The sequence below is a fragment of the Apium graveolens genome, chromosome 5, assembly GCF_009905375.1.
Source record: "Apium graveolens cultivar Ventura chromosome 5, ASM990537v1, whole genome shotgun sequence".
NCBI classification, from domain to species: domain Eukaryota; kingdom Viridiplantae; phylum Streptophyta; class Magnoliopsida; order Apiales; family Apiaceae; genus Apium; species Apium graveolens.
Genome location: NC_133651.1, coordinates 11534226 through 11561500, shown reverse-complemented (window position 1 = coordinate 11561500; position 27275 = coordinate 11534226). Strand labels below are relative to the sequence as shown.

General features: G+C 36.0%; 1 protein-coding gene across 4 annotated transcripts; it reads left to right on the top strand.

Moving 5' to 3' along the window:
* LOC141723380 (L-type lectin-domain containing receptor kinase IX.1-like) lies at positions 1 to 27204 on the top strand. 4 transcript variants are annotated; one of them, XR_012576261.1, is made up of 7 exons: positions 1 to 344; positions 6375 to 6515; positions 6775 to 9730; positions 10492 to 10929; positions 12623 to 12705; positions 13734 to 13946; positions 26552 to 27204. XR_012576261.1 is itself a non-coding variant. In XM_074525165.1 (2 exons), the coding sequence occupies exons 1-2, from the start codon at positions 323 to 325 to the stop codon at positions 3627 to 3629; spliced, it is 1836 nt and encodes a 611-aa protein (XP_074381266.1). In that variant the 5' UTR covers positions 1 to 322; the 3' UTR covers positions 3630 to 3923. The 4 variants fall into 4 exon arrangements, 1 of the variants encoding a protein (XP_074381266.1); XR_012576262.1 differs by lacking the exons at positions 13734 to 13946; positions 26552 to 27204 and adding an exon at positions 19810 to 20009; XR_012576260.1 differs by lacking the exon at positions 26552 to 27204 and having other exon boundaries at positions 13734 to 14276.
* The last annotated feature ends 71 nt before the right edge of the window (positions 27205 to 27275 follow it).

The following is a 27275-nucleotide window of genomic DNA, read 5'->3' as shown; positions in this document are numbered from 1 at the left end:
CCGAACCGAGGTTTACAGGGTAGGGTTGGATTATAGAACTATTATTTTTACAATGAGTTTCATTTTGATAAAATGCCGGGTTATTAAAATGTCCGTAAACAGGCCAAACGGACCGCGTGGTGCCCCGATCAGGGTCAGTTTCTACTTGCAACACCAGCTCTCTAATGCAATGGGAAGACAACTTTTATTTAGCTATACGGGATCCCTAATAAAGCCTTAATGGTCATCTCAGACTGATACATTCAACCTATTGTGAAAAAGAGAAACTAGATAATGGTCTCTCGCGTTAGGTTAGCACGGGCATGCTGTTGTTTGATCGCTGATGGTCTCTTCATTCTTGCCAGGTAAATATGCAAGTCTAATAACAGTCTGCTGAATGTTTTTGATTTCTTATAATTTGTGGTCAATTTATAATTGATAATGTAGTATATATGTGTTGGTTTTAACTTTTTTAAGTCCAGTTCTTCGGTTTACAGGATTTAAAATAATAAAAATGCGAAAATTGGTGTTCTTCACCTGTTTCAGTACATTTGTAAGTTAGTGCTGGATTGATTAAATTTAAATTAGTTTTGGTATACCATATTTTAATTCTCTCTGTTTAAGGTTGACAATTCCGCGTCTACAATTGTATCATTTTTAATACCTATTGATCGTTATGTTTACATGCTTGTGCCAGCCATCGTTGTTAAAGCTTTGTCAGTCCCTAAATTTATCCATTATATTTGTTGTCAGTGTTGCATACGTATACCTAGTTGAAACAAATTAAGCTATTGCTACCAATATTATAGTTGCACAAAACTTGACTCTTTATTTGTAGGAATCTTCCTCTTAACTACGTCAAGCGGATGAATGTATGTGTATCAACCTGCTCATCTTGATTTGATCTAATTACCTCTTCATTAATCAGTTTTCCTGCTCTCTGCCTTGTTAATTACGGGATTAGCTCTCGGTCTCTTCCTTATTTGCTTCCTTCGTTGATAGTTCACTTCATATGCTGGTCCTTAGGCTAAGCTGCTTTTTTAATGAATGAAGTAATAATTAAAAATGATATTTAAAGTTATGAGATAATTTAGGGTTTGGTTAATTTATTTTTCTTATTTCCATAACTCATAAGTTATACAATTATAAAAAATTAGAACATAACTTATGTTAAAATTTATTTAACTTTTGAACTTATCTTAGAGTCATAATCAGTTTTGTTTACTGTAGTAAAAGGATTTCCAATCAAATCTACTTGGAATAATTTGAATATATCTTATGTTGATTCTCATTTCTATGCAAGTTCACCTATCTAAAATCAGGTTGAACTGTTTATCAAAAATGTGAGTGCATATATCACTTTCGTCCATATTTAAAGACCTTATGTTTAAGGTCGACACTTTAGCGTAATGCAATTTGCATCATTATATTCTAAAACTGCTGTGTTAAGCTGAAACATTGCCGGCCATCGTTGTTCAAGCTTGTCATATACTACAATTTCCACAATATTTCATTGTCAGCTAATTAAATATACCATCTTCAAGGCAAATTATTTTAGTTGCTAGCACTTTACTTACATTGTCTAGGAATCTTCCTTTGAGCTACATCATTAAGCTGATGTACATATACATGATCATCCGGGCTTTATCTAGTACTGGTTTCATGTGATACTCGGAATTAGCTCTGCCTTAATTAATCCTGCTTTCTCCGATATAATGAAGATAACTATCAGTCTCTTTTGTTTTCTGTACTTTTTAGGGGTTGATAGTTCATTTGATTTCAATATAAATAGTTTTAGTCGTGACCAAACTGACATACTCTATCAAGGAGATGCAGTACCTTCTGTCGGAGCAATTGAAATGATCAACAGGTATACGTACGTTTGTCGTGTTGGTCAAGCCATCTATGCACAGACCGTGCAGATATGGGATTCTGACTCTCAAAAGCTTTCAGATTTTACTTCACATTTCACCTTTACCATTGACACCCAATCTCGTTCCACTTATGGTCACGGTCTTGCTTTCTTTCTTGCTCCTGTTGGGTTTCAGATCCCTCCCAACTCAAATGGTGGATTTCTAGGACTTTTTAACACGAGTAACAGTCACTCATCAGGAAACCAGATTGTAGCGGTTGAGTTTGACTCTTACTCAAATTCTGAGTGGGATCCTCTATATGAGCATGTTGGAATCAACAACAACTCAATTTCTTCTTCCGTGACCACCCCTTGGAATGCTTCACTACACAGTGGAGACACTGCTGATGTGTGGGTTCTGTATAATGCTACAACCAAAAATCTCTCTGTCTTTTGGTCCTACAAAGAAAACCCCAATTTTCAGAAAAATTCCACTCTTTCTTATCAAATTGACCTCAGGCAGGTTCTACCCGAGGTTACTACTATTGGATTTTCAGCTGCTACAGGTCAGAATGGGGAACGGGTTATTCTGAGATCGTGGGAGTTCAGTTCAAGTTTATCTAAAAGAAAATCAAGTGGACACACAAAGGTCAAAGTTATAGTGTTTACAACTGTGTCCATTGGAGTGTTGCTTTCTGTGACCATATTACTAGTTATAATTTGGTTTAGGCGAAGACGGATTGCAAGAAAAGCAGCAGAAGCATCACAGAATTTGTTGTCAATTAATGACGACCTTGAAAGAGCTGGACCCAGGAGATTTTCCTACCAAACTCTTGCTGTTGCTACCCACAACTTCTCGGATGAGCGGAAGTTAGGAGAGGGAGGTTTTGGATGTGTTTACAAGGGACATCTCACAGACCTTGACATACCAATTGCTGTGAAGAAAATCTCAAGTGGCTCTAGACAAGGTAAAAAAGAGTATTTAACTGAGGTCAAGGTTATTAGCAGATTGAGACATCGAAACCTGGTTCAGCTCATAGGCTGGTGCCATGATCAGGGTCTGTTCCTACTTGCTTATGAGTTCATGCCAAATGGGAGTCTTGATTCTCACCTATTTGGCCAGAAGAGTCCTCTTGTTTGGGTTATTAGATACAAAATTACACTTGGTTTTGCATCTGCTTTGCTCTATCTTCACGAGGAGTGTGAGCAGTGTGTGGTGCATCGAGACATCAAGTCCAGCAATATAATGCTGGACTCAAATTTTAATCTTAAGCTTGGAGATTTTGGCCTAGCTAGAATGATGGACCATGAGCTAGGTCTTCAGACAACTGGGCTGGCTGGAACTTTGGGTTACTTGGCACCAGAATATGTAAGCACCGGAAGAGCTAGCAAAGAATCGGACATCTACAGCTTTGGTGTTGTCATTTTAGAAATTGTTACAGGAAGAAAGGCTAGTTATACAGTGGAGGATGCAAAATCTGAAATGGGATTGATCGAGTGGATTTGGAATCTTTATGGAAGTGAAGATCTTCTTTCAGCTGCCGATGGGAGATTGAATACGATATATGACGTGAGACAAGTGGAGTGTTTGATGATTGTAGGACTATGGTGTGCTCACCCTGACTGTAATTTGAGGCCATCGATTAGGCAAGTAATTCAAGTCCTTAACTTTGAGGTGGCATTGCCAAGTCTTCCGACGAAGATGCCTATTCCCATTTATCAAGCACCCTTTAGTATACCAGCGGCTAGCTCTAGTGAGGCTTCTGTTACGTACACAAGCATTGACGTGGGACGTTAAATGTGGATAGCAGTGGGAGAATTTCCGCGGCAGTTTGGTTTTATTTGTGTTTATGAAATTGTTATCTGGCCAGATATTTATATTGTGTGTGCTAGTGTATATGCCTGCATATATATGTTTTAAAGGATACAATGATCCTTTCAAATAAGAAAGTTAGTTACAGCACTAACTTCAGTAAGTTTGTTAGGCCAGCTAGCTGAGACTGGTCTGGCTTTGCACATGAGTGCTGCCGTGCTGCTGCTTTGTATTTTTCTACATTTAGGAGACGAATAAATTATTGAACCGCAGTTTTTACTTCTTTTTGTTCTCAAGTAAGGTGCATTCTTGGAGTGTCAGTTTAAGCATAGCAGCAAGTCTTCTACATTTTATATTTCTAATCAGTCTAAATCTCCTTTATATGTGCTTTCTCTGATTGCAACCTATAAATATCTCTTAAGAATGAGCATGTCTGGTGGTAAATTTACCTTCATAGACAAGTTGAGTTTACTAAATCTTCTGCTATTGCGGCTTTAAATCGAGATGTAAACCTTCACGTTTCACGGTTTTATTACCTTCTAGTTATTTGTTCATTGTTTTCTTTCTAATGTTTCTGCAGAATGTATATTTAACATGTCGTTACATGTCGCAGCAGTCTTATGCAGACACACCTACACCTCAATTTGCAAGAATGATTTCTTCACGGACAAATTCAATAGTCCAGTCCCCAGCAGATGAAAATGTAACATTTACCGATACTTCCCTTATATGGTCCTTTCATTATATTAGCAAGACGACTTTCAATTGAAGTAACCATCTACCTTTAAAATAAGTCCAAGTCAATAATCTCTAACCTACTCTTCTTCTAACCATCTCAAATACCATCTATCACCATGATTTATTCAACTAAAAACATTCACAAACGTAAAGTGGCATGCGTTTCTCTTCGCCGGGGAGTGTCATGAAGAGATTCTCCGAAATTATGTATTCGAGGCGGATGAGACGAGCATCTTTCTCGGGGCTGTCAGTAGATTAGGCACTGCCGCATCTCTTCATTTTAGTGTGCGCTTCTACTTGGCGTGTCATGTCATGTCCATAGAAGTTGAAAACTGCACGTATTAATATATTATACCCTTATAGGCTAATACCCATAATATACATTAGAAATAACAATTATTAATCTATCTATATATTATATAATTATAATTATAATTATAATTATAATTATAATTATAATTTATAATAATTATATAATACTGCAACATACACTTTCATTGAAACATTTTGTTCCATGTCATCACGCCAGATCTGCCAATTACTTGCCACATCAGCTAGCTGCTCAATCCTAAACGCGAGTCTCTACGTTGCATTTTATATGCCCATGTATGTACGTATCGCCTAACTAAATGATTGGTCATATTTTCAGATGCTTCAAATTTCTGATGATTTACAACATGTAATCACTCCGATCAGTGTCTTTTTATCTTTTATGTCTAAATTTATGTTTCGAAAGTATTGTTTATTTCGGAGGCAGTTTGCCTCAGCACTTTCCTTTGTTAAAGAGCATAAGATCCTGTTGGGGCATTCCTCTACCACCTTAAGGTTTTAGTGAACTGGTTACTTAACATGGTATCAGAGCTCGGTTTAGGGACAGACTTGGGTTCGAGTCCTCCCACCCTCATTTGTTTAATTTAATTATTTGTTTTGGTATTGATATTGGTATTGGTTATGTATGTTATCTGGTTAATCGTTACGATAAGTATCGTATGATTGAGGGGAGTGTTGAAGAGTATAATTTAATTATTTGTCTGGTTAATCGGTACGATAAGTATCGTACGATTGAGGGGAGTGTTGAAGAGTATAAGATCGTTACTTAACATCCCTTGCCCTTGAAAAAACCATCATCCCTTCAAGCTGGGATTACTAAAGCAACTGTCTCCTTGGTTTTCGATAATTTCAATAGAGTAGCAGTCCTCGTGGGTTTGAGGATTCTCCCAAAAGTACTGTCACTCGTCAGGTACATATGTATTTTGTACATTTAAGGGTTTTTATATATATATATACTGCATCGAAAAAATACTTATTTTGAGACTGTTGGAAACAGATATAATGTTGCCTCGTAAAATTAGTCTTGTTTTGTGGTTGAGAGACATGGTTTTGTCGATGGTGCTATGTTTGTCTTAATTATTTAATATTATTTGAAATGTGTTATATGCTTATGTATGTTGTTTTATGTTTGAGTTAACAAGTCTTTGAATACCTAGGTTTGAAATACCGGAAGTAGTACATTTATATGGAGGATATGTGGTGTTATTAGTGGTTCTGTTTACCGTAATTATTAACCCATAATAGATTATTACTGCACTTTCTAACAAGTTAGCGTGTACTCTCTTTGAATGTGATATATAAAATTGAGCGGGCTGCCCAATGTTGATAACAACTAGCAAGTGCCAGTGCTACACATAGATCTGATAGGGGGATCCACACTTCATTTTTGTTTTGAAACTGCTCCAATGCCACAGCTACTACAAAATCTAGCCTATACTATGCAAACATATATTTTGCTTTTAGATAATCATACCTTTTCCTTGTGTAAGTTTTTTTGAAAAGACCTTGATGCTGTCCTTACAAGTTTAACTGGATTATATTATAAAATAAAAGATTTATTGAGATGTAACTAAATATGCATCTCCTTGAGTGCTCTTAAATGTCAAGTGCATTTTACTTCATTTTTGGATGAAAAATAACAAAAAATTATCGACATTGCAGAGAGCTCGTCTTTTGGACATTTGGAGGCCAAGGCTGTTGTACAAGAAGCTGCAACTCTGTTTTTGACAGGTCCAGTGTAGTCTATAAAAAAGGTTGAAATGGTCAACCAGTGTAGGAAAATAATTCAACATTATTTTTAAGGTATTTATGTAAATAACACCTTTAAATTTTAAAATTGGTATGCCCGTCACCTCGAAATCAAACACATATACATATTGAATATCTTGTGAATATTATCTCCCAATGTAAATACATTAAACTAATAAATGCAAAGTTTCGAATTATTTCATTCAAATCGCTACATGCATTATGACCCCAATAGATTTGACACATGCATTTGCGTCCTTTCAAGCTGTAATTCTTGTATGAATCTGCTTTTGTGCTTGTTCTTCCTTCGTAGGATGCTTCCTGTACCGGAATGATTGCTGGGAAATTTAATTGCTCATCAGATTGAGGGGCATGTTGTAACCAAGCCAGTTTCTAAGCTACAAGTTAAAAACCATTTCGACCAAAAGATTCTAGCTACCATCATGCATGGTGTTCTTCGTGGTGATCATCTACCCATATCTTTCAACGTTTTTATCTTTTCTGCCAAGCTTTTTATTATTCTGCGAGAGGGTGTATGGTTGATTGCTGATTGCTTCTTATCTACCAATCAGTATATTTTCCCCCAGAGAGAGTGTATAGTTGATGCTTCTTATATATACAACAGTATTTTTCCCTGGAGAGAGTGTATTGGGTACAAGAACTGCTTTTGTGCAAACTAAAAGGAAAAAGTAAATTAAAAGGAAAAAGTATCCTTGAGGGTGGAAAAGGCATCCTTGAGGCCAGCTGATAACTATTTTTTTGCATTAAGAAGGCAAATGTGTCCTCAAAGGCAATTGATATTCCTTGGAGCTGGTAATCATAACTTCTTATGAGTACTTGGTTATTTGAAATATGAATATTATTAATAAATGGCTTAATGACCTTTTGACCTTTAAAGTATGGGCTGTTATACCCATCAGCCACAAATGTATGAAGTCATATCTTTTGACCCCTATAGTAATTGTCTTAATACCTTTTAACCCTTTTTCGCTCCAAAATGACATATCGGTGAATATTGGAGGGTAAAATTGTCTTTTACTAAAATTATTCCCTCCAAAATAGAGGAACATCGGAGCGGAAAAGGGTTAAAAGGTATGAAGACGGATACAATAGGGGTCAAAATATATGACTTAATACATTTCATATGATTCTTATTTTGATTTTTTTTACAATAAATGGAGATTGATGACTAGCAAATAAAGAATTATTTTTCTGTAATTAGTTGTGTTGCACCATAAAAGCAGAATTTCACAATCCTCTCTGTTTTGAATGTAAGAAATTAGTTCATGCTTACTATGGTATTTATGACGTACACTTGCCTTTATAGATAAGCAAAGCAGTTACAACATTAGAACTATTTTATATGTCAGACTCTTTACCTTATATTCAATCGTACAATCTTCTTTTTCACTCTCGTAATACTTGTGATTACTTTTTTTGATCATATTTTCCGTGTGCATCATTAATTAATCTTTGTCTTTTGCAGTGAACCTGAATGTTATAGACAGACGATTATTCATGTTCTAATATTTTGACCAAGTATCAATTGCCTTTACTGCCTCTTCTAAATCACACTGCACGATCAAATGATCTTACTTTTTTGTTTAGATGTTAAGGTAGGGGGTTCCTGGCCCCTCCTGAAATTTAAGTTTGTTAGCAAGTAATGTATTGTGCTTAAGTTTAATATGAATTATAGCTCAGTTGGTATGTTGTGATTGTTTTCTCAGTTCAAAACAAGTACTCCCTCCGTCCCTTTCAATTGTTTACGTTTTTTAGAGAGTGTCTGACACGCATTTTAAGGTGCATATAAAGAATAGTTATGTAATTTTTTTTTATAATTTTGTTTTTCTGAATAAAAATTAAAACATTCAACTTTTATTCAGAAAAAGAAAATTGTAAAAATAAGTTACATAACTATATTTTTTATGCACCTTAAAATGTGTGTCGGACACTTCCTCAGAAATGTAAACAATTGGAAATTGGAAGTGACTGACGGAGTAATAAATCATGGGTATGATGTATTTTTAAGGAAGTTAAAGTGAAAGGCAGCACCTGAATAAATGACTAACCCAAGTGATTGTCAAGTCACAAAAATTGATCAATCGATTGTAAATTGTAAATAAATCTTTAATTATTTACAATTATTTTATTCAAACAATCAATAAAGTTTTCTAAAATATTGGAAAAATCTCTATATCAGTTCGACTGAAAATTTTGAATCCCTCTATAAAGTTCCTACCTCCGTCACTGCATCACCACTACTTAAGTTTTATTTTAATTAAAATTGTTAATCCCCAGTAGTTCCTTACTGAATAAGTATTCTGTCTCTCAATATTTTACATAGAGGGAATCACGGGCTTGAGGTTCAGAACATTAGGAAAAAACTGGAGCTCGGCTTACCAACGTACCAACGAGGCTGGATTACCAGATACTAATGGCGAAAGAGAATGGAGTTTCAAGTAGGTGAATTGTTTTGTTTCTCGTTCCTCATAATTGTTTGTGCCCCATACTTTGGTTTTGTGACATGATGAAGAATGTGTAGTATTTATAATCCAGACTCTCTTTATCCTCTATATGGAACTTTACTGTATGAAGTCGTACCTTTTGACTCATGTAGTATCCGTCTTCATATCTTTTAACCATTTTTCGCTCCGATATTCCTGTTTTGGAGGGAACAATTTTAGGAAAAGCCGATTTTACCCTCCGATATTCACCGATATGTCGTTTTGGAGCGAAAAAGGGTTAAAAGGTACAAAGACGAATACTATAGGGATCAAAATGTATGACTTCATACATTTGGGGCTGATGGGTATAACGGCCATATTTTAAGGGCCAAAAGGTCATTAAGCCTTAATAAATTTATGAACTAATATATCTTTTTATTTTCATTTTTTCCATGTCCCGTTATTACCCGGTAGTATATAGCAATGCACAAAACATGGTTTCATGAGTAATTTTTGTGCAAAAACATATTTGCATTAAACCTTAAGTTCCTGCGAAGAATTAATTGGTTATTGTTGCAATATGACTAAACCTGACATCTATTCTTCTAATTATTGAATGCTTCTTACTTGCCTTGGGAGTTAACTTATGCAGGGGAAAAGTCTCTGAGTTGAGTTCAGTGATGCGACTGCTATTACAAACTCCTCTAGTGCTCACACCATCAGCCAATCCTTTCCATACACTTACGTTCAACAGTTAGCTCATTTTCTTAAAGTAATTTCCAAGTTCCTTGATGCCCAGATCATTACCGAGCATTTTGCAGTAAGGTATACATGATGTGATACCAAATTCCTGAAACAGTAATACCAGTAAAATAAGATTTTCCTGCATTAAATAAGAATCTTAAAAAAATACAATCTCAAGTCAGGACAAAAGAAACTGCTTCCACTGCAGAACTATTCCCATAAGGTAGCTTTGTGTTCTTGTAATTAGTGTTCTAATTTTTAATCAAGTATGTTGTGAACAAAAAGACCAGAAAGAACCTCATATTTGCACCAAGTACAAACAAAATTGTACTTTGTTTATAAGTTGGAGTGGTTTTTTTTGGTTGGCTGGTAGACAATCGGCTAGCAGACATAATCATATAGGGGGACTACACAATGCTCTGAAAACTCATAATTTCAGCAGCCCTTTGTACTCTGGGTACATATACTTTTTTTCCCTCAGTAGATGTTATAAATTTCCTAAAACATAGCATTTTAAAACGATTGTATCAAGATCAGTAGTTCTTGGCTATGTTGTATCGCTTATTTCCAGATTATTTTCATTGAGTTGGAATGTTAATATCACTTTCATCGGAAATTTCTGTGGTTATAAGGAGTCTCCAACAGAAGAGGCATTTCTGCTATTTCTTTCTTGCTTGATAACTTGAGTACATTAGCAGTCTTACTGAAGACTCATTCTTTCGAGTATTAGCAGTCTAACCGAAGACTCATACTTCTGAGTATAGACTTCAATTTGGATTACACAATGATGAACGCTTGTAAATCTCCTTAGGTAGCTTTAAACAACTTTTTCATCTTACCAGGTGGATCTGAAGGCTTTTTTACACAAAAGACTCTTGAAATCGGTGATGCCATTCTTGCAAGCTACAAAAATCAAGGTTGGGATAAAAGAGTAAATTTATATTAAAATGAACTTATTACTTTTAAAACAACATACTGATATTTAATCAATCCCATCAAAGTGGTTATGACTAGCTGGGAAAGACAAAAGATCATATAAGAACAACAGAGTGAGTGAATTCTGCATTGGCTGCTTGCAAAGCTCTGAAGCTAGACAGCCTTGTCATTATTGGGGTACTTTAGTCGCTCTTATCCCTTGTGTCCTCTTCTCTTCACCTCTAACAGTTTGCTCGGTTTTAACAGGGTTAACATTAAACACATATGCGCCGCTTGCAGAAACTTTTAAAGGTTATTTCCGGGTTATTAGCAATGTATGCACTGATGCCCTTTCACCTGAGAAGGTAATTTTTTTCCATATAAAAACAGGTTCCCAGATGACCTGCACGCTGCTCCTATTTTCTTAATCCTTTTTTGCTTAATTGTCTGGTCTTTTCCCTGCCACTTTCTAGGATATTGGACAAATTGCTAGCTCAGAATACAAGTCTTATAGCCCCTGTAATGATTATAATATCCAAGATTTGTATGAATACCTTCTTAAAGAGCTATTTTGATTAGTTCTTGCTTATATAAACACAACAAAATGACTTTTCTTTTTCTCCTCATTATCACTATTTTATCAGACTCAAGGAAAGCATCACATGTTTCTCTAGAATGTACTCTCTAGTCCCATCCAAACATGGTGTTTTTTTAAAATTTTTATATCTGAAGTCATGTAAAAGTGCACCTACTTTTTACTGTCTAGGAGATGAATGTTGATATGTTAAATGTAGGTTATTCTAGGTGAATATATGGATAGGAAATTGGTTATCACCCTCTCTTTGTCTGCGATCCTTATTTCATCACTTAGCGAAATCTATATGTACTAGATTCATTGAACCAGCAAACCCAGACATAGGTTGTAACAATATTCTTTTGTTTACGTCCATAAACTTGCGCTTTATTCGAGCAGATAATGCCCCTCATGCCTCACTGAAGGCAACTATTTGATTGTAGATAATTTTTTGATTTATTTTCTCAGTATTTATATTGTGCTTTTTTTTTTGGACTGATAAGAAATTATCCAGATTTAAACTTGAAACGAGATCAAAGCATAACATGGTCAACTTTTCGAAATATTGTGCGAGGACAAACCTCTTTTGAATTGATTCAAGAACAGAGGTGCAAAAAATAAAACATTCAGAAATGCTTGAACATAAGCTATCTTTGAATGCTATAATATTTTCAATTTTGTACACATACTTTTGTGTCAACTCAAACAATAAGTTTTTGCCTCAGTCACTACAGATTTTTTAATAAGTAAATAATACTCCCTCCGTCCCATTGAGAAGTATACATTTGATTTGGGCACGGAAGTTAAGAAAAAATGGAATGTTGAGAGAAAAAGTAAGAAAAGTGGTTAAAGTGGTGGGGTCAATCAATATTTAATGTATAAAGTTAGTGTAGTGGAAGAAAATAGTGAATATGAGTGGGTGTAGTTAATTTTTATATTATAAAATTTTTACTATTTTTGGTAAATTTTGAAATGTATAGAATTGAATGGGACACCCCAAAAAGGAAAGTGTAGAGAAATGAATGGGACAGAGGGAGTACATCTTTTAATACTAATCAGAACTATCAAGCTGTCAGGCTTATATGTAGTACGCATCCAACGCTCCTCGCCTTCTTCTGTAATTGTCTGATTCCCGTGTCTAAACCCGATAGGAGTCCTAAGAAATTCGCTTCCTCGCTCTTCTCCTGTAGTTGTCTGATTTCGGTGTCCAAACCCTGTACGAGTCCTCATAAATTCGCTTCCTTGGACTAGAGTGCACCGGATCAAGAATCTAAAATCACTTTTACATAAAATCATAAAACTGTTTTATGGTAGAATGGTATGGATTGTACATACAGAAGTTATTTACGATTTGTGTTGGTGTACAGAGCAATCAATATTTAGCCTTATCTTCGATCTTCATTATTTATTTACTTAAAATTATTTTTCTCCTTGTTGTAACTGAGTTTTAGTCTAATTAGGCATGCCTTCTTTTACCCTGACAGGCTATGTGGACTGAATCGTGGGTTATAGTGAACATGATGGTTATGATTAAGTTCTGCATTACACAACCCATCTTTAGAATATGGTACATAATCTCTTCTATTATGCTTTGTTGGGCCAATTTTTAAGAATTATTTATATATGTGAGCATTTTGATCCCCAGACTGTTTGAGTTAATGGTTGCCGTGACCTGCTAATTTGGACATTCATGGCTAATATATTTAACCAATTTGGCTATCTAAGTTCATATACGCAAGCTCCCTTATATGAGCTCTTAATTTCAATTATAAGAATTTTGATAAAAAATGACACTGCAACAGTGTCTTAGTGCTTACTTAAATCACTAAGAGCATCTCCAATAAGGGATTGTCTAGTTAGTTGTCAACTTTGACAAATCATCGTATATATATTAATATTTTATTTTCACTCAATTTTATATCAATTTGGCAACAACTCCAATAGTTAGCAACCTTTAATTGTTGCCTATTGGTCACTTAAATTAAATTGTAAATGACTCGTAAACTAAAAAAGGCATTATTGATATAAACATTTTGCATTTGTATATGTATTTTAACCATTTAGGAAGTTGTCAAGTTTTGGCAACCTTGGTAAGCAACCTCTTGGCAACCATACATCTCCAATAGGTTGGCAATCAAGGGTGCAATGTCACATAAGATTTGGCAACCCCTGTTGGAGATGCTCTAAGACATGACATTCATTGTTTATCTTTAAGGAACTTCTAGTGCTCACTTATAACACTTTTAGCAATAAAAAATTTATTTATCACTCTACTTTTTTCTTTTTTCTCTCTCTTTCTTTCACTTTTTGTTCATATCTTTTCAAATTTATTAATATAATAATAATAAAAAATGAAGATAAGGATCATTGTTGAAGTTGAAATTCAAAATCATGTCTTAAATCACTAAGAGTTAATATTTTATAATATTTATAAGAAACCCACAAGAACACTGTTGGACTTGCTCTAATATAAATTGGTTAAAAATTTATAATTGCGAGTTTATTCATTATGATCTCTTATACCCTATCGAGCCTTTTCTTAACTTCATGATGGCTTTACTTAGTGAAGTACTTGACTTTAATATATGATTACAGGTGCAAGTACAGATGCATAATGAATTAGCTATAATGAATTAGCTAGAGTCGGTGCTTGTGAATTTGTGCATCTGCATATATTAGAGGATGCTCGTGATTATGCAAATATCCATGTATGTGGCTCTAAGACACTGCTGAAGTACATCCAGCTGATGACAATTACTGTTATAGAAAAATTATATCCCCGACATAAATCAGGCAACGCAATATCGGGTAGGCTCTCCAAGTTGTTTGTGGGATGCCTCTATTAAGAAAATAAAATGTTGCTACACATATTCTGAGTCACCTCACTGATGGTGGTGCTACTCTATAAGTCCCTTTGTCTCTTGTAGCTGTAGTGTGCTGTCTATTTTGTCTCTACTCATATAAGAGTAGTTTAGTATTTACCTAGTATTTGTCTTTCTAAGTTGTTAGGAGCCGGTCAACATATAAGGATAGTGATGGTCCTCAATATATTTTGGAATGCTTTCATATCTTTTTGTGCAAGATAGAGTTTGCTCCCAACATTGCATTTTTCTAAGCTTTATTTCTATGTATTGCATATTCAAGGTATCAAACTCTTTATGGTATCAAAACTGCATATACAGTTGTGAAAAGGGGTGAGGAGTGTTGTTTTCACAGTATCAAAACTGTCAATTTTTTCAGCACTCTGTTGACTACACCATGGCTTCAGGGGCTAGGTTTACGTTTACTGATCTTCAAAACCCACTTTTCTGGCACCCATCGGATGGGCCGACATCTGTAAGTGTCCCAAAATTGGAAGGTGCAGGTGACTATAGGGCTTGGAGATGGTCTATTGAAATTCAATTTTCAGCAAAACGTAAACTGGGATTTATGGATGGGAGTGTGATTCGAAGCACTACTGACACCACTGAAGCTGCATAATGGGATATGTTGGGTATAATTCTAACTACACAGCAACAATGAGTAGTTATATATATAATAACAAGAACAAGGCAAATAACCAAATAACCAACTAACGAAACAAAATACAAAGGCAATAACAAACTATAAAGACTGTAATTGACAAAAAAAGTAAAGAAAACTTATCTTTTATCGCTTTCCAAATTCTGATAAGAAGAAAAACACAACAGCTGAGTCGCCAAACCCTTTAAGAGGACTTGACTGTTCTTGAAGAGATTATTACCCCCACTTAAGCTGTGATGGAATGCAGCAATATCGCTTTCAGGATAAAACAGCAACAGATCAATCCGGCCACAGAACCAGCAATGATCAACGGCGACTCGCACCTCAGTTTGCCCATAAAAAACCTATGCAACTCATATATGTTTGCGAGATAGGCACCGAGACTTATGTTATGTTTATCTCAAGTATACCTCTCAATATAGCCATCTCAAGTTACTCTTCTTCTATTTTACTCGATTTGGTATCTCAAGTAACAAAATAGAAAAAGTAAACAAAATGCGTTTTCCTTATTATTTATATTATATCTTGATTAATTAATATTAATATTACAAAATATATTCAGAGTATGATTAAAATAATTCTTACTCGATATATTTAATATTAATAATTAAATAATCAATATAAATAATTAAACTTGTAATAGAAAAGAAAAATATAAGAGTTCCCACTAACACTAGGCCACACAAGCATTTCACTTATGCTAGTAGTTGTAAACAACACTAACACAAGATGCTATATAAACTCAATATCTTTCTTTTACAATATCAATGTGGGACAAAATCCCCATAACCCATTTCAAATAAGCAACTTTGTCTTAATATATTCATGAATTCCACCAAGAAAATGTCTTAGATCCAAATATGAAAGTTTAAGTCCTCATGTCAAGGAACAACCTCCAAGTGTTAGCTTCCGGAAATCATATCAAGAACATATATAAAATATGCTTCAAACTTTCCATTTTCTAACAGGATATATGCAACAACATGGTAATCTCTTGGCTCCATTACAATATATCTGGAATATTAAGAAATCTGTGTTATTTGTTACATCTGCTTAGAGAAATATGGAAACAGCTTGAAAAACGGTTCTCTCTCACTAATGTCTTAAGAAAGTATAAACTCATTAGAGACCTGTTTAACCTCACACAAAATGGTAGATCTATAAATGACTATTTTACTGAATTGAGTGCTCTGTGGGAAGAGATTGAGTCCATGAATCTTCTCCCTACAGTCCCCTCACCTAACCAGAGGTCACAAAACTACTAGATGCCATTGATAAGATAAGGGAAGAATGCAGATTGTTTCAGTTTTTGAATGGGTTGGATGATGCCTTTGGTTCTCAGAGGAGTCAGTTGTTGATGCCGGTTCCTTTACCATCTGTTGAAGAGGCTTGCTCTGCCATAAAGCAAGAAGAATCCCAAAGAGATGTTTTGAAAAACAGTTTCAGCCATGATGTTGAGATGTCTGCTATGCTCAGCAAAGGAAACACTGCTAAGAAATTTCAATGTACCCTCTGTGGAAAAAAAGGGCACATCACAGAGAGGTGTTGGACCAAAGTAGGTTATCCCAAGTGGCATAGCAGATCAGACAGCCAAAATGTAAGCGATAATCCACAAATGTGGGTAAGTACTAGGCAAGACCCATAAAAAATGGCCAATGCTGCTCAAACTGATGGTGACACAAGAAATGTGATGGTCACAGCTCAACAACTTGAGCAACTCTTGAAGCTGATTCCTGGCACCTCAAAGGACTCAGAATGCAACCAAAGTGATATTCATGTGAATACTGAGTGGATCATGGATTCAGGTGCAACTGATCACATGAGTGCCTCACTTCAACACTTGACAAATGTGAGGAAAGTCCCCTCCAACTACATTATTAAGCTCCCCACTGGTGCCACAGCTCAGATCACTCACATCGGAGATGCAGAACTTAGTCAAGGCCTTAAAATGTTGAATGTACTCTACATACCTCAGTTCACCCATAACTTGCTGTCAATTCACAAGCTTGCCAAGGACAACCAATGTGATGTTCTATTTTATCCAGAAAAGTGTGTGGTTCTGGACTCTCAATGCAAGACATTGAAGGGAATGGGACTGTATTACTTGACAAAACCATCTGGAGAAACAAGCTTGAACAATGTTACATGTCATAAAGGCAAGAAGAGTGCTTCTGATCAATATAATCTATGGCATCAAAGGCTTGGACATGCCTCCAACTCTAAATTGCAGCATCTCTCCTTTGTGAAACCACTTCCGGAAGCTCAAACACAAGTCTGCGTCACTTGTCCTATGGCCAAGCAAACAAAGCTGCCTTTCTTTTTGAGCTCGTCTCATGCTGACCTCCCATTTGCTCTGGTCCATGCTGACATCTGGGGACCCTACAAAGCTTGCACCAGAGGAAAATTCAGGTACTTTGTCACTCTTGTAGATGATCATACTCGCATGACATGGATTTATCTCATCCAACACAAGTATGATTATCTCAGTATATTGATTATATTTTTTAATCATGTCAAGAATCAATTTAAATGTGATATTAAAATGATTAGATCAGACAATGCCCTTGAATTTGATGATCAAATGTGTGTAGAGTTCTTTACTAAGCATGGTATAGTGCATCAAACATCCTGTGCTTACACACCCCAGCAAAATGCCAGGGTGGAACGAAAGCACAGACATGTTCTTGAGGTTGCAAGGGCCCTCAGATTCCAGTCTGGTTTAACTTTGATGTACTGGGGAGAGTGTGTTCTGGCTGCAGTTTACATAATTAATAGACTTTCAAATGCTTCCATTCAATTCTCTATACCTTACTTCAAACTGCATAAAAAGATGCCTGATTACAATGAGCTGAAAGTATTTGAATGCTTAGTCTTTGTATCCAATCCCTCTCCTGTTCATGACAAGTTTGCTGCCAAGGGAATCCCATATGTGTTTATTGGATATCCATCCTCGCAAAAAGGCTACAGACTTCTGAATTTGACCTCAATGACTTCCTTTGTGTCGAGAAATGTTACTTTCTGTGAAACTATTTTTCCTTTAAATCTTGGCAACACCAATCTTTATATACTACATTTACCAACCACTATGCCCTCATCAAACTCTCCTATTCAAGTCGATGACCTGATACAACCTGAAACCCTAAAGTCAAACCCTGATAACAATGAAAATGAGCCCAACACTGATGAATTCAGTGGCATTGAACAAAATCTACCTCAAAACCATGAAACCTTGTGTGAACCTAGAAGGTCAAAAAGAAATGCTCAAAAACCTACATGGATGGCAGACTATGTAACTCCTTCCACCAATACTGCTATTGGTATTGATTCAATCATCACTCATGATCTACAACCCATCTCAAGTTGCTTTCTTACTTCCATAGAAAAGCACAAGGCAAAGGCAAGACTGGTCATTCTAGGATGCAATCAAACATATGGTGTTGACTACATGGAGACATTTGCTCCTGTAGCAAAAATGTCAACTGTTAGGACGTTGCTTATCATGACAGCTTTGATGGACTGGTATGCATATCAAATGGATGTGTCTAATGCATTTCTGCATGGAGAACTGGATGACGTGATGTATATGAAGCTCCCACAGGGCTACACAGGTCTTGGCTCTAGAGTTAGTCAAGGTAAGGGGGAGTTGGATGCAAGGAACACAATGGTCAAAGTCTGTAAACTGAATAAGGCCCTTTATGGCCTAAGGCAGGCACCAAGACTATGGGCAAATAAGTTGGGAATCACACTCATTGCAGCAGGGTATCAACACTCAAAAGCTTGCTACAGCCTATACACAAAGGCATCAGGAAACTCTATCACTGTGGTTCTAGTCTATGTAGATGACTTGCTGCTAACTGGGAACTGTCAAGCCTCTATCTATGATCTCAAGGCCACTCTATCAAATGCCTTCCACATGAAGGATCTGGGGCCAATATCATACTTCCTTGGACTTGAGATTGATAGATCGAGCAGATGTATATTCATATCTCAGAAAAAATACACTTTGGACCTTTTGGAAGAATTTGATCTCACCAATGCTATACCATTAAAACTGCCCATCGACTCTCATTTGAAGTTGACACCAGACAAGGGTGATATGTTGTTTGATCCACATTTCTATCATAAACTGCTTGGAAAGTTAATTTACTTAACAGTTACTAGGCCAGATCTGTCGTATTGTGTGCATATTCTAGCTCAGTTCATGCATAAGCCAACTACAGTGCACATGCAGGTAGCAAAAAGACTCTTAAGATATTTGGTAGGCAATCCAGGACAAGGTGTATTGTTGGCGTCCACGTTAGCTGCCCAATTCACAGCATATTGTGACAGTGATTGGCCAGTTGTCCTCACTCTCGCAAGTCCACAACATGATACTGCATTATCCTTGGTTCATCTCCTATCTTCTGGAAAACCCAGAAACAAACAGTTGTTGCAAGGTCCACAGCAGAAGCGGAATACAAGGCACTTGCTCTAACTACGTGTGAAGTCACTTGGCTGACAGCTTTGTTAAAAGACATTGGACTTCATGATCTTCCACCCACAATCATGAAGTGTGATAATCAGGCTGCATTGTCAATTGCTCCTAATCCGGTTTTACATGAAAAAACTAAACATATCGAAATCGACTGTCATTACATTCGGGACAAGGTGAAATCTGGAGAAATGGTGACAGAGTATGTTCCATCTCACGCTCAACTGGCTGATACCATGACTAAAACACTATCCGTCAAACAACACTTCAATCTTCTCAACAAGATTGGAGCCTCAGTCAACCTTTCCTCTCATCTTGAGGGGGAGTATTAAGGAAATAAAATGCTGCTACATATATTCTGATTCACCTCACTGATGGTGGTGCTACTCTATAAGTGCCTTTGTCTCTTGTAGCTGTAGTGTGCTGTCTCTTTTGTCTCTACTCAAATAAGGGTAGTTTAGTATTTACCTAGTATTTGTCTTTCTAAGTTGTTAGGAGCCGGACAATATATAAGGACAAAGGTGATCCTCAATATATTTTGAAATGCTTTCATATTTTTGTGTGCAAGATAGAGTTTCCTCCCAACATTACATTTTCCTTAAGCTTTATTTATATGTATTGCATATTCAAGGTATGAAACTTTTTAGCCTGAAGATCATATGCCAAGTTGTTTTGCAGGTCAAACGTCATTGTGGTGGTTAAGAAAATCATAACTCGTAGGGGCTATTTTTAGTTAGGCATTGGCTTCTCCATTATATTGTAAATTGATGTCCAGAAGCACAGAGAGCTTCAATTACCATGTACAGTGAGTTGTATGTGCTCTTTTAAAGGTATTATCATGTTAAAATATGATTTCGTATAAGATATATACAAACCCGCATGCTAAAGCACCTTGAAATGCAAACAAAAACTTTGGATTACCTCAACATATGCATATCTAGAACACGGGTTACGGAGCTAGTTAAAACCTAATATAGTAACTAATATGTACTTTCTCCGTCCCTTTAGGGGCTCGGCACGTACTTTAATGTTTTTATTAAATATAGTTGCATAATATTTTTTTTAAAAAAAATTCCTCTAAATAAAAATAGAGTGTTCAAATTTTTATACAGAAAAAGAAAATTTTAAAAATAAATTCCGGAACCATACTTTATAGTTGTTTTAAAATACGTGTCAAACATGTGGAAAAAATGTAAAGAAATGAGAGGGACGGAGGTAGTAATTGACTTTAATTCAAAAAAACAATAAATTGAAAAATTAGTAGAAACTTTATTTGGACCCAATTAATATGATTAAAATTATAAAAGAATTATTAAAATACGGGTGTATTTTAAAATCCTCATGATATATAGTGATTTTTACTCAATACGCATAGATGTACTAGCTTATTATAAAAAGAATTGGAAGACATACGCGTAAAGGTGCTGGTAGATCTTGTTGAGGGGACCGAAACCTTGGATGGCAGCCGTGGCTGTCTCGACGAGGGTGAGGGAGGTTTTGGCTGTGTTTACAAGAAATATTTCACGGACCTTTGATATACCAATGCTGTGAAAAAGATTTGAAGGTGTTCTAGACAAGGTAAGAAAGAGTACATAGCAGATATTGATGGAGTTTTATGTAGAAAATAAGAAACTAGTTAATGTAGGAGAGAAGAGAAACACATTTCTATGAATAGACTTCATAATTATAAATCTGCAGAACTGAACTTTTATACAATAACTATGCTAACTGCTAATCTAAAGATAAGGAACTGCCTATAACTTCCTCCTAAAATCAACCATAACTACTAGATAGTTACAATCCTACAACTGCTACTAAGTTATTTATTTAAACATTCATAATAACTAAGAAATTATAGATAATATATGAATTCCAGCATGGTTGTTGCAGCAACTTAAGTATAAATTTTCAACACTCCTCCTTACTTTGGTTGCTGCAAACTCCAAGTTTCTTTCTAAGAAACTCAAACTTACTTCTTGGCAGAGCCTTTGTAAATATGTCAGCTAGCTGAAGATCAGACTTGCAATATTTTAAATCAACTAACCCTTCTTTCTGCACTTCTCTAAGAAAGAATAACTTAATGTTGAAGTGCTTAGTTTTATCATGAAAAACAGGATTGTGAGAGATAGCAATTGCTGCTTGATTATCAACAAACACTTCTGTCCTTCCTTCTTGTTTCATATTTAAATCCAGTAACACTTTTCGTAACCACAAAGCCTCATTTACAGCAGCACCAGCAGCAATGAATTCGGCTTCTGCTGTTGACTGTGCTACAGTATTCTGCTTCTTGCAACACCATGAGAACACATTTGAACCCAACTTTGAACAATAACCAGTGGTACTTTTCATGTCATCAAGTGAACCTGCCCAATCACTATCCGAATAGACTTGCAAAATGCAGTCTTGATCTGCTCGAAATTTGATTCCATAATCCAGCGTCCCTCTCACATATCGAAGGACTCGTTTAGCAGTTTTAAGATGTGTTTCAGTTGCACAATTTGTAAATCTAGATAAGAGACTTACAGCATGCAATATATCAGGTCTCGTAGACGTTAGATACATCAAACAACCAATTAGACTTCTGTAAAAACTTTCATCAATTTTCTCGGCTTCATCTTCTTTCATCAACTTCTCTTTTTGGGACATTGGAGTATCCACACTCTTGCAATCATCCATTCTGAATTTGTTGAGAATTTCCTTAGCATACTTTCGCTGAGAAATAAACACTTCTCCTTTTTTCTGCTTTATTTCCATTCCCAAAAAATAAGCCATCTCTCCCAAATCTGTCATCTCAAAGGTGTGTTTTATATCCTCTTTGAACATGTTTACAAGTTCTTCGTTGCTTCCTGTAATCAATAAATCATCCACATACAATGAAACAACGACAAAATCAATTTCATCACCTTTAACGTAAAGAGTAGCTTCATTTAAACTTCTCTTAAAACCGAGTTTCATCAAGTATTCATCGATTCTGCTGTTCCAACTTCGAGGGGCCTGTTTAAGGCCATACAAGGCTTTCTTAAGCAAGTACACATAATCTTCTTTTCCTTTTACAACAAATCCCTCGGGCTGCTCGACATATATCTCCTCCTCTAGAACGCCATTCAAGAATGCTGATTTAACATCAAGATGATAGATTTTCCAGCCCTTTTGTGCAGCCATAGCAAGTAACAGCCTTATGGTATCTAATCTCGCAACAGGAGCGAAAGTGTCAGAAAAATCAACTCCAAATATTTGAGCATACCCTTTAACAACGAGTCTAGCTTTATGTTTATTGATCGAGCCATCTGGATTTAACTTTGTTCGGAATACCCATTTCACTCCAATCACTTTCCGGTTAGTTGGTCTTTTCACCAAGGTCCAAGTTTCATTTTTTTTGATCATCTTGATCTCTTCATGCATAGCATTAATCCATTCAAGATTCTTCTTAGCTTCCCAAAAACTTGCAGGTTCAAGTATTGCAACATTGCATTTTTGATAAATATCAGAAAGAGATCTCATACCTCGAACAGGAATGTCATCAACCAATTCATCTTCATTAAGCTGTAATTTTGAAACTTGGTTTGAAAACTGAACTGCTTGTTTATCCTTCCAGTCCCATTCATCATTTTCCATGAAATGAACATCTCTGCTTATCAAAATCTTCTTGGTATTTGGTTGGAAGATTCTATAAGCAGATTTAGAATGTGTGCTATAGCCAATAAATACTCCTGCCTCGGCCTTTTTATCAAGCTTGTCCCTTTTTATTTGAGGAATATACACAAAGCATAAACATCCAAATACTTTTAAATTTTCTAAAGAAGGTTTGTAACCATACCAGATTTCATATGGAGTTTTTCCGGAAACAGCTTTTGTAGGAAGCCTGTTGAGGAGGTAAACTGCAGTGTGTGTAGCTTCTGCCCAATATTCCCTTGGCAAGTTCTTTTCAAACAACAAACATCTTGACATTTCTGTTATGGTACGATTCTTTCTCTCGCTGACTCCATTTTGTTGCGGAGTATACGGAGCTGTGAGTTGATGATCGATTCCTGTCTCCTCACAGAAAAAATTAAACTGGTCCGATGTATATTCTTTTCCATTATCAGATCTTAATACTTGGATGTTTTTCCCACTTTGTTTTTCAATCCATTGCTTGAATTTCCAGAACACACCAGCCACTTCTGACTTGAATTTAAGAAAATATATCCAGCACATTCTGGTATAATCATCAATGAAAATCAGATAATACCTACTCCCATTTAGTGATAGAGTTCTGCGAGGTCCAGCAACATCAGTGTGTACCAACTGCAGCTTTTCAATGGCTCTCCAAGTTGATTGCTTGAAAGGAAGTCTAACTTGTTTTCCTTGCTGACAAGCTCTACAATTAGAAATTTCAGATGCAAGACAAGGCAAACCTTGAGCTAATTCGTTCCTTTGCAGATTTACCACAGCTTTATGATTAAAATGGCCAAGTCGTTTATGCCAAATTTCTGTATTGACTTGTGTTGCAGGAAATGCTGCCTGCTCCTCCTCTAAAGGATCAAGTGCAAAACTCTTCGCTTTCATTTTCACTTTGAAGACATCGTTATTCTTTGCATCTCTAATTACACATTGATTTGTTTCAAAAATAATTTTGAAACCTTTTTGAGTCAATTGAACAACACTTAACAAATTCTGACTGATGTTAGGCACAAATAGCACATCTTTAATATATTTTGTACCTGAAGTGCTTTCAAGTGCCACTGTGCCTTTTCCTTCGACTGCAATATATTCTCCATTTCCAATCTTCACTTTTGAAGTCACTGAAGTATCCAAATCCTTAAAAAGCTCACGATTAAACGTCATATGATTGGTACAACCACTGTCAATTAACCACTTGCCACTTGAATGACTAGTTGCAAAGCAAGATGCTACAAAAAGTTGTTCCTCTTCTTCCTCATCAGCCACATCAGCAACTTGAGCAACGTTCTTTTGCTTTATATCCACTTGTGACATTGTGTTACTCCTGCAAATTCTTTGATGGTGTCCCTTTCTCTTACAATTTTCACATTGTTGGTCAGGATTTCGCCAACATTTAAAAGGTGGATGACCCTTTCTGCCACAATGTTTACAAGGAGGGAAATCATATTTTGGTCCCTTGTGTTGGAAAAATCAAAAAATGCAATTCCATTCTTGTTCTTATCATTTCTTGTCCATTGTCTTCCTTGGTTTGATTGAACACTGGCCGGTAACGCACCTTCAACAAACCCTTCAGATCTCATAAGCCTGCGTTGTTCTTGAGCCTGCAAAGCATACATCAATTCTGCCAGACTAATTTTTGACAGGTCCTTTGTATTTTCCAACGAAGAAATAGTAGCTTCAAATCTTTCTGGAAGAGTGACAAGAATTTTTTGGACTAATCTCGAATCTGAAAATTCGGTACCAAGTAATCTTACTTTGTTCGCGATACCAAGTAGTTTGTCACAATACTCTTTCACGGTCTCAGAATCTTTCATCTTCTGGAGTTCAAACTCTCTGATTAGATTTAGGATTTTCATTCCCTTCATTTTCTCATCTCCCTCGTACTCTTTTTTTAGAAAATTCCATATCTCAAAAGCCGATTTCATAGTCATAATTCTGACAAAGATCTCAGCGGAGACTGCAGAAAATAACGTTGCTCTTGCCTTCGATTTTCTGGATTTCCTATCTTTATGCAACCTGATCTGCGCCACGGTTGGATTATCTGTTAATTGAGGAACTTCGTAGTCCTCCTCCACTGCTTCCCATAAATCATTGGCTTCTAGATGAGCCTCCATTCTTGCTGCCCAAACATGGTAACCTTCACCATTGAAAACCGGTGGTGCTAATGAAGTAAATGGGGTTTCTGAATCCATGAAAGAAGAAAAAAAAAAAAAAAAAAAAAAAAACTAAAATTTTCAATCACAGGTCCCTCAAGAAGAGGGCTCTGATACCATTTTGATGGAGTTTTATGTAGAAAATAAGAAACTAGTTAATGTAGGAGAGAAGAGAAACACATTTCTATGAATAGACTTCATAATTATAAATCTGCAGAACTGAACTTTTATACAATAACTATGCTAACTGCTAATCTAAAGATAAGGAACTGCCTATAACTTCCTCCTAAAATCAACCATAACTACTAGATAGTTACAATCCTACAACTGCTACTAAGTTATTTATTTAAACATTCATAATAACTAAGAAATTATAGATAATATATGAATTCCAGCATGGTTGTTGCAGCAACTTAAGTATAAATTTTCAACAGATATCAAGATTATTAGCCAGTTGAGACTTCAAAATGTGGTTCAGCTCTTAGGTTGGTGTCATGATCAGGGTCAGTTCCTAGTTCCAACTTGCCTATGAGTTCCTGCCAAATGGAAGTCTTGATTTGCACCTATTTGGCAAAAGGAGTGCTCTTGTTTGGGCCACTAGATACAATATAGCACTTGGTTTGCATCTGCTTTGCACTATCTTCAAGAGGAGTGTGAGAAATGTGTGGTGCATCGAGCATCAAGTCCAGCAACATAATGCTGGACTCAAATTTCAATCAATCTCAAGCTTGGCGATTTTGGATTAGTGAGACTCCTGGACAATGAGTTAGGTCTGAAGACAACCGAGGTGCCTGGTACTATTGGTAACATGGCACCAGAATATGTAAAGACCGGTAGAGCTAGTAAAGGATCAGGCATCTATAGTTTTGGCGTGGTTACTTTAGAAATTATTACGGGAAGAAGGCCGAGTGATACTCTGGATGATGCGAACCCTGAATGGGGATTGGTGGAGTGGGTTTGAAATCTATATGGATGGGTAGAGCTTCTTTCAGAAGTGGATGGGAGATTGAATTCAGTTATTTAGTGTTTGACGCCAGACAGGTTGTGAGTTTGATGATTGTAGGACTATGGTGTGCTCACCCTGACTGCATTTTAAGGCCATCAATCGGGCAGGCAAATCAAGTACTTAACTTTGAGTTGGCCATGCCAAGTGCTCCGACAAGGACTCCAGTTCCTCTATATCATGCACCCTTTAGTGTATCAGAAGATAGCAATAGTGAGGCTTCTATGACTTAATTGCTAAAACAAGCATTGATTTCTGATATTGAAGGAGTAAAGTAGTAAACTCCATATATGTGAGGAAAAACTTTGCGCGAGCTCTTCCTATGTCTAAATGGAATTCCAGTTAAAACATATTCATGAACTGTTATCTGATTACATTTTTATTCTGCATGTGTGCTTAGTATGACCAAAGTGTGTATTTTAGTTTTTTAGTTGTAAGGTGGAATGAAAAGGTTCTGTTTCTGTAGGTACGAAGGTATGAAAATGTAACTGTTTGTTTAAAATTTGTCTTCTGCTTTAAAGTTCATATACTAATTATCTGTGTGAAATCTATTACTAGATTGAATTATTAATAACTATATGTCGTGTGACGTTCTGAACTATAGGTATAAATTATATATCTACATGGAAGTGTGCAGAGCTTCTTTTATCTGTCGATGGGAGATAGTGTGCAGAGCTTATTTCAACTGTCGATGGGGGATTGAATACGGTATATAACGTGAGACAAGCATAGTGTTTGATGATTGTAGGACTATGGTGTGCTCACCCTGATCGAGATTTGAGGCCATCGATCAGGCAAGCAATGCAAGTACGTAATTTTGAGGTGCGTTGCCAAGTCTTCTAACAAAGATGCCTGTTCCCATTTCTCGGGCACCATTTATTATACCAGTGGCTTGCTCTAGTGATGCTGCTGTGACTGGCAGGATTTTAAATAATAACAGAGCGAAAATTGGTGTTTTCAGAGTACATTTGTAAAGCTTGATTAAAGTTGAATTAGTTTTTTATGACATTCTAATTCATTTTTTTATGACATCTGTAAGGTTGAAATTTCTGTGCCTGCAACTCTATCATTACAAATACCTATCATATATAAATATCAATGGTTATGCTGACACGCTTGTGTCAGCCATCGTTGTTTAAGCTTCGTCATTTCCTAAATTATCCATTATATTTGTTGTCAATGTTACATAAGTAAACCTGGTTAAAACAAATTAAGCTATTGTTACCAATATTATAGTTGCACAACACTTGACTTTTTATTTGTAGGAATCTTCCTCTTAGCTACGTCAAGCGGATAAATGTATGTATATCAACATGCTCATTCAGATT

Coding starts and splice junctions, on each gene's coding strand:
- LOC141723380 (XM_074525165.1), top strand. CDS start 323: ATGGTCTCTTCATTCTTGCCAG. Junction 345..1,815: donor GGTCTCTTCATTCTTGCCAG/GTAAATATGCAA, acceptor AAGGAGATGCAG/TACCTTCTGTCGGAGCAATT.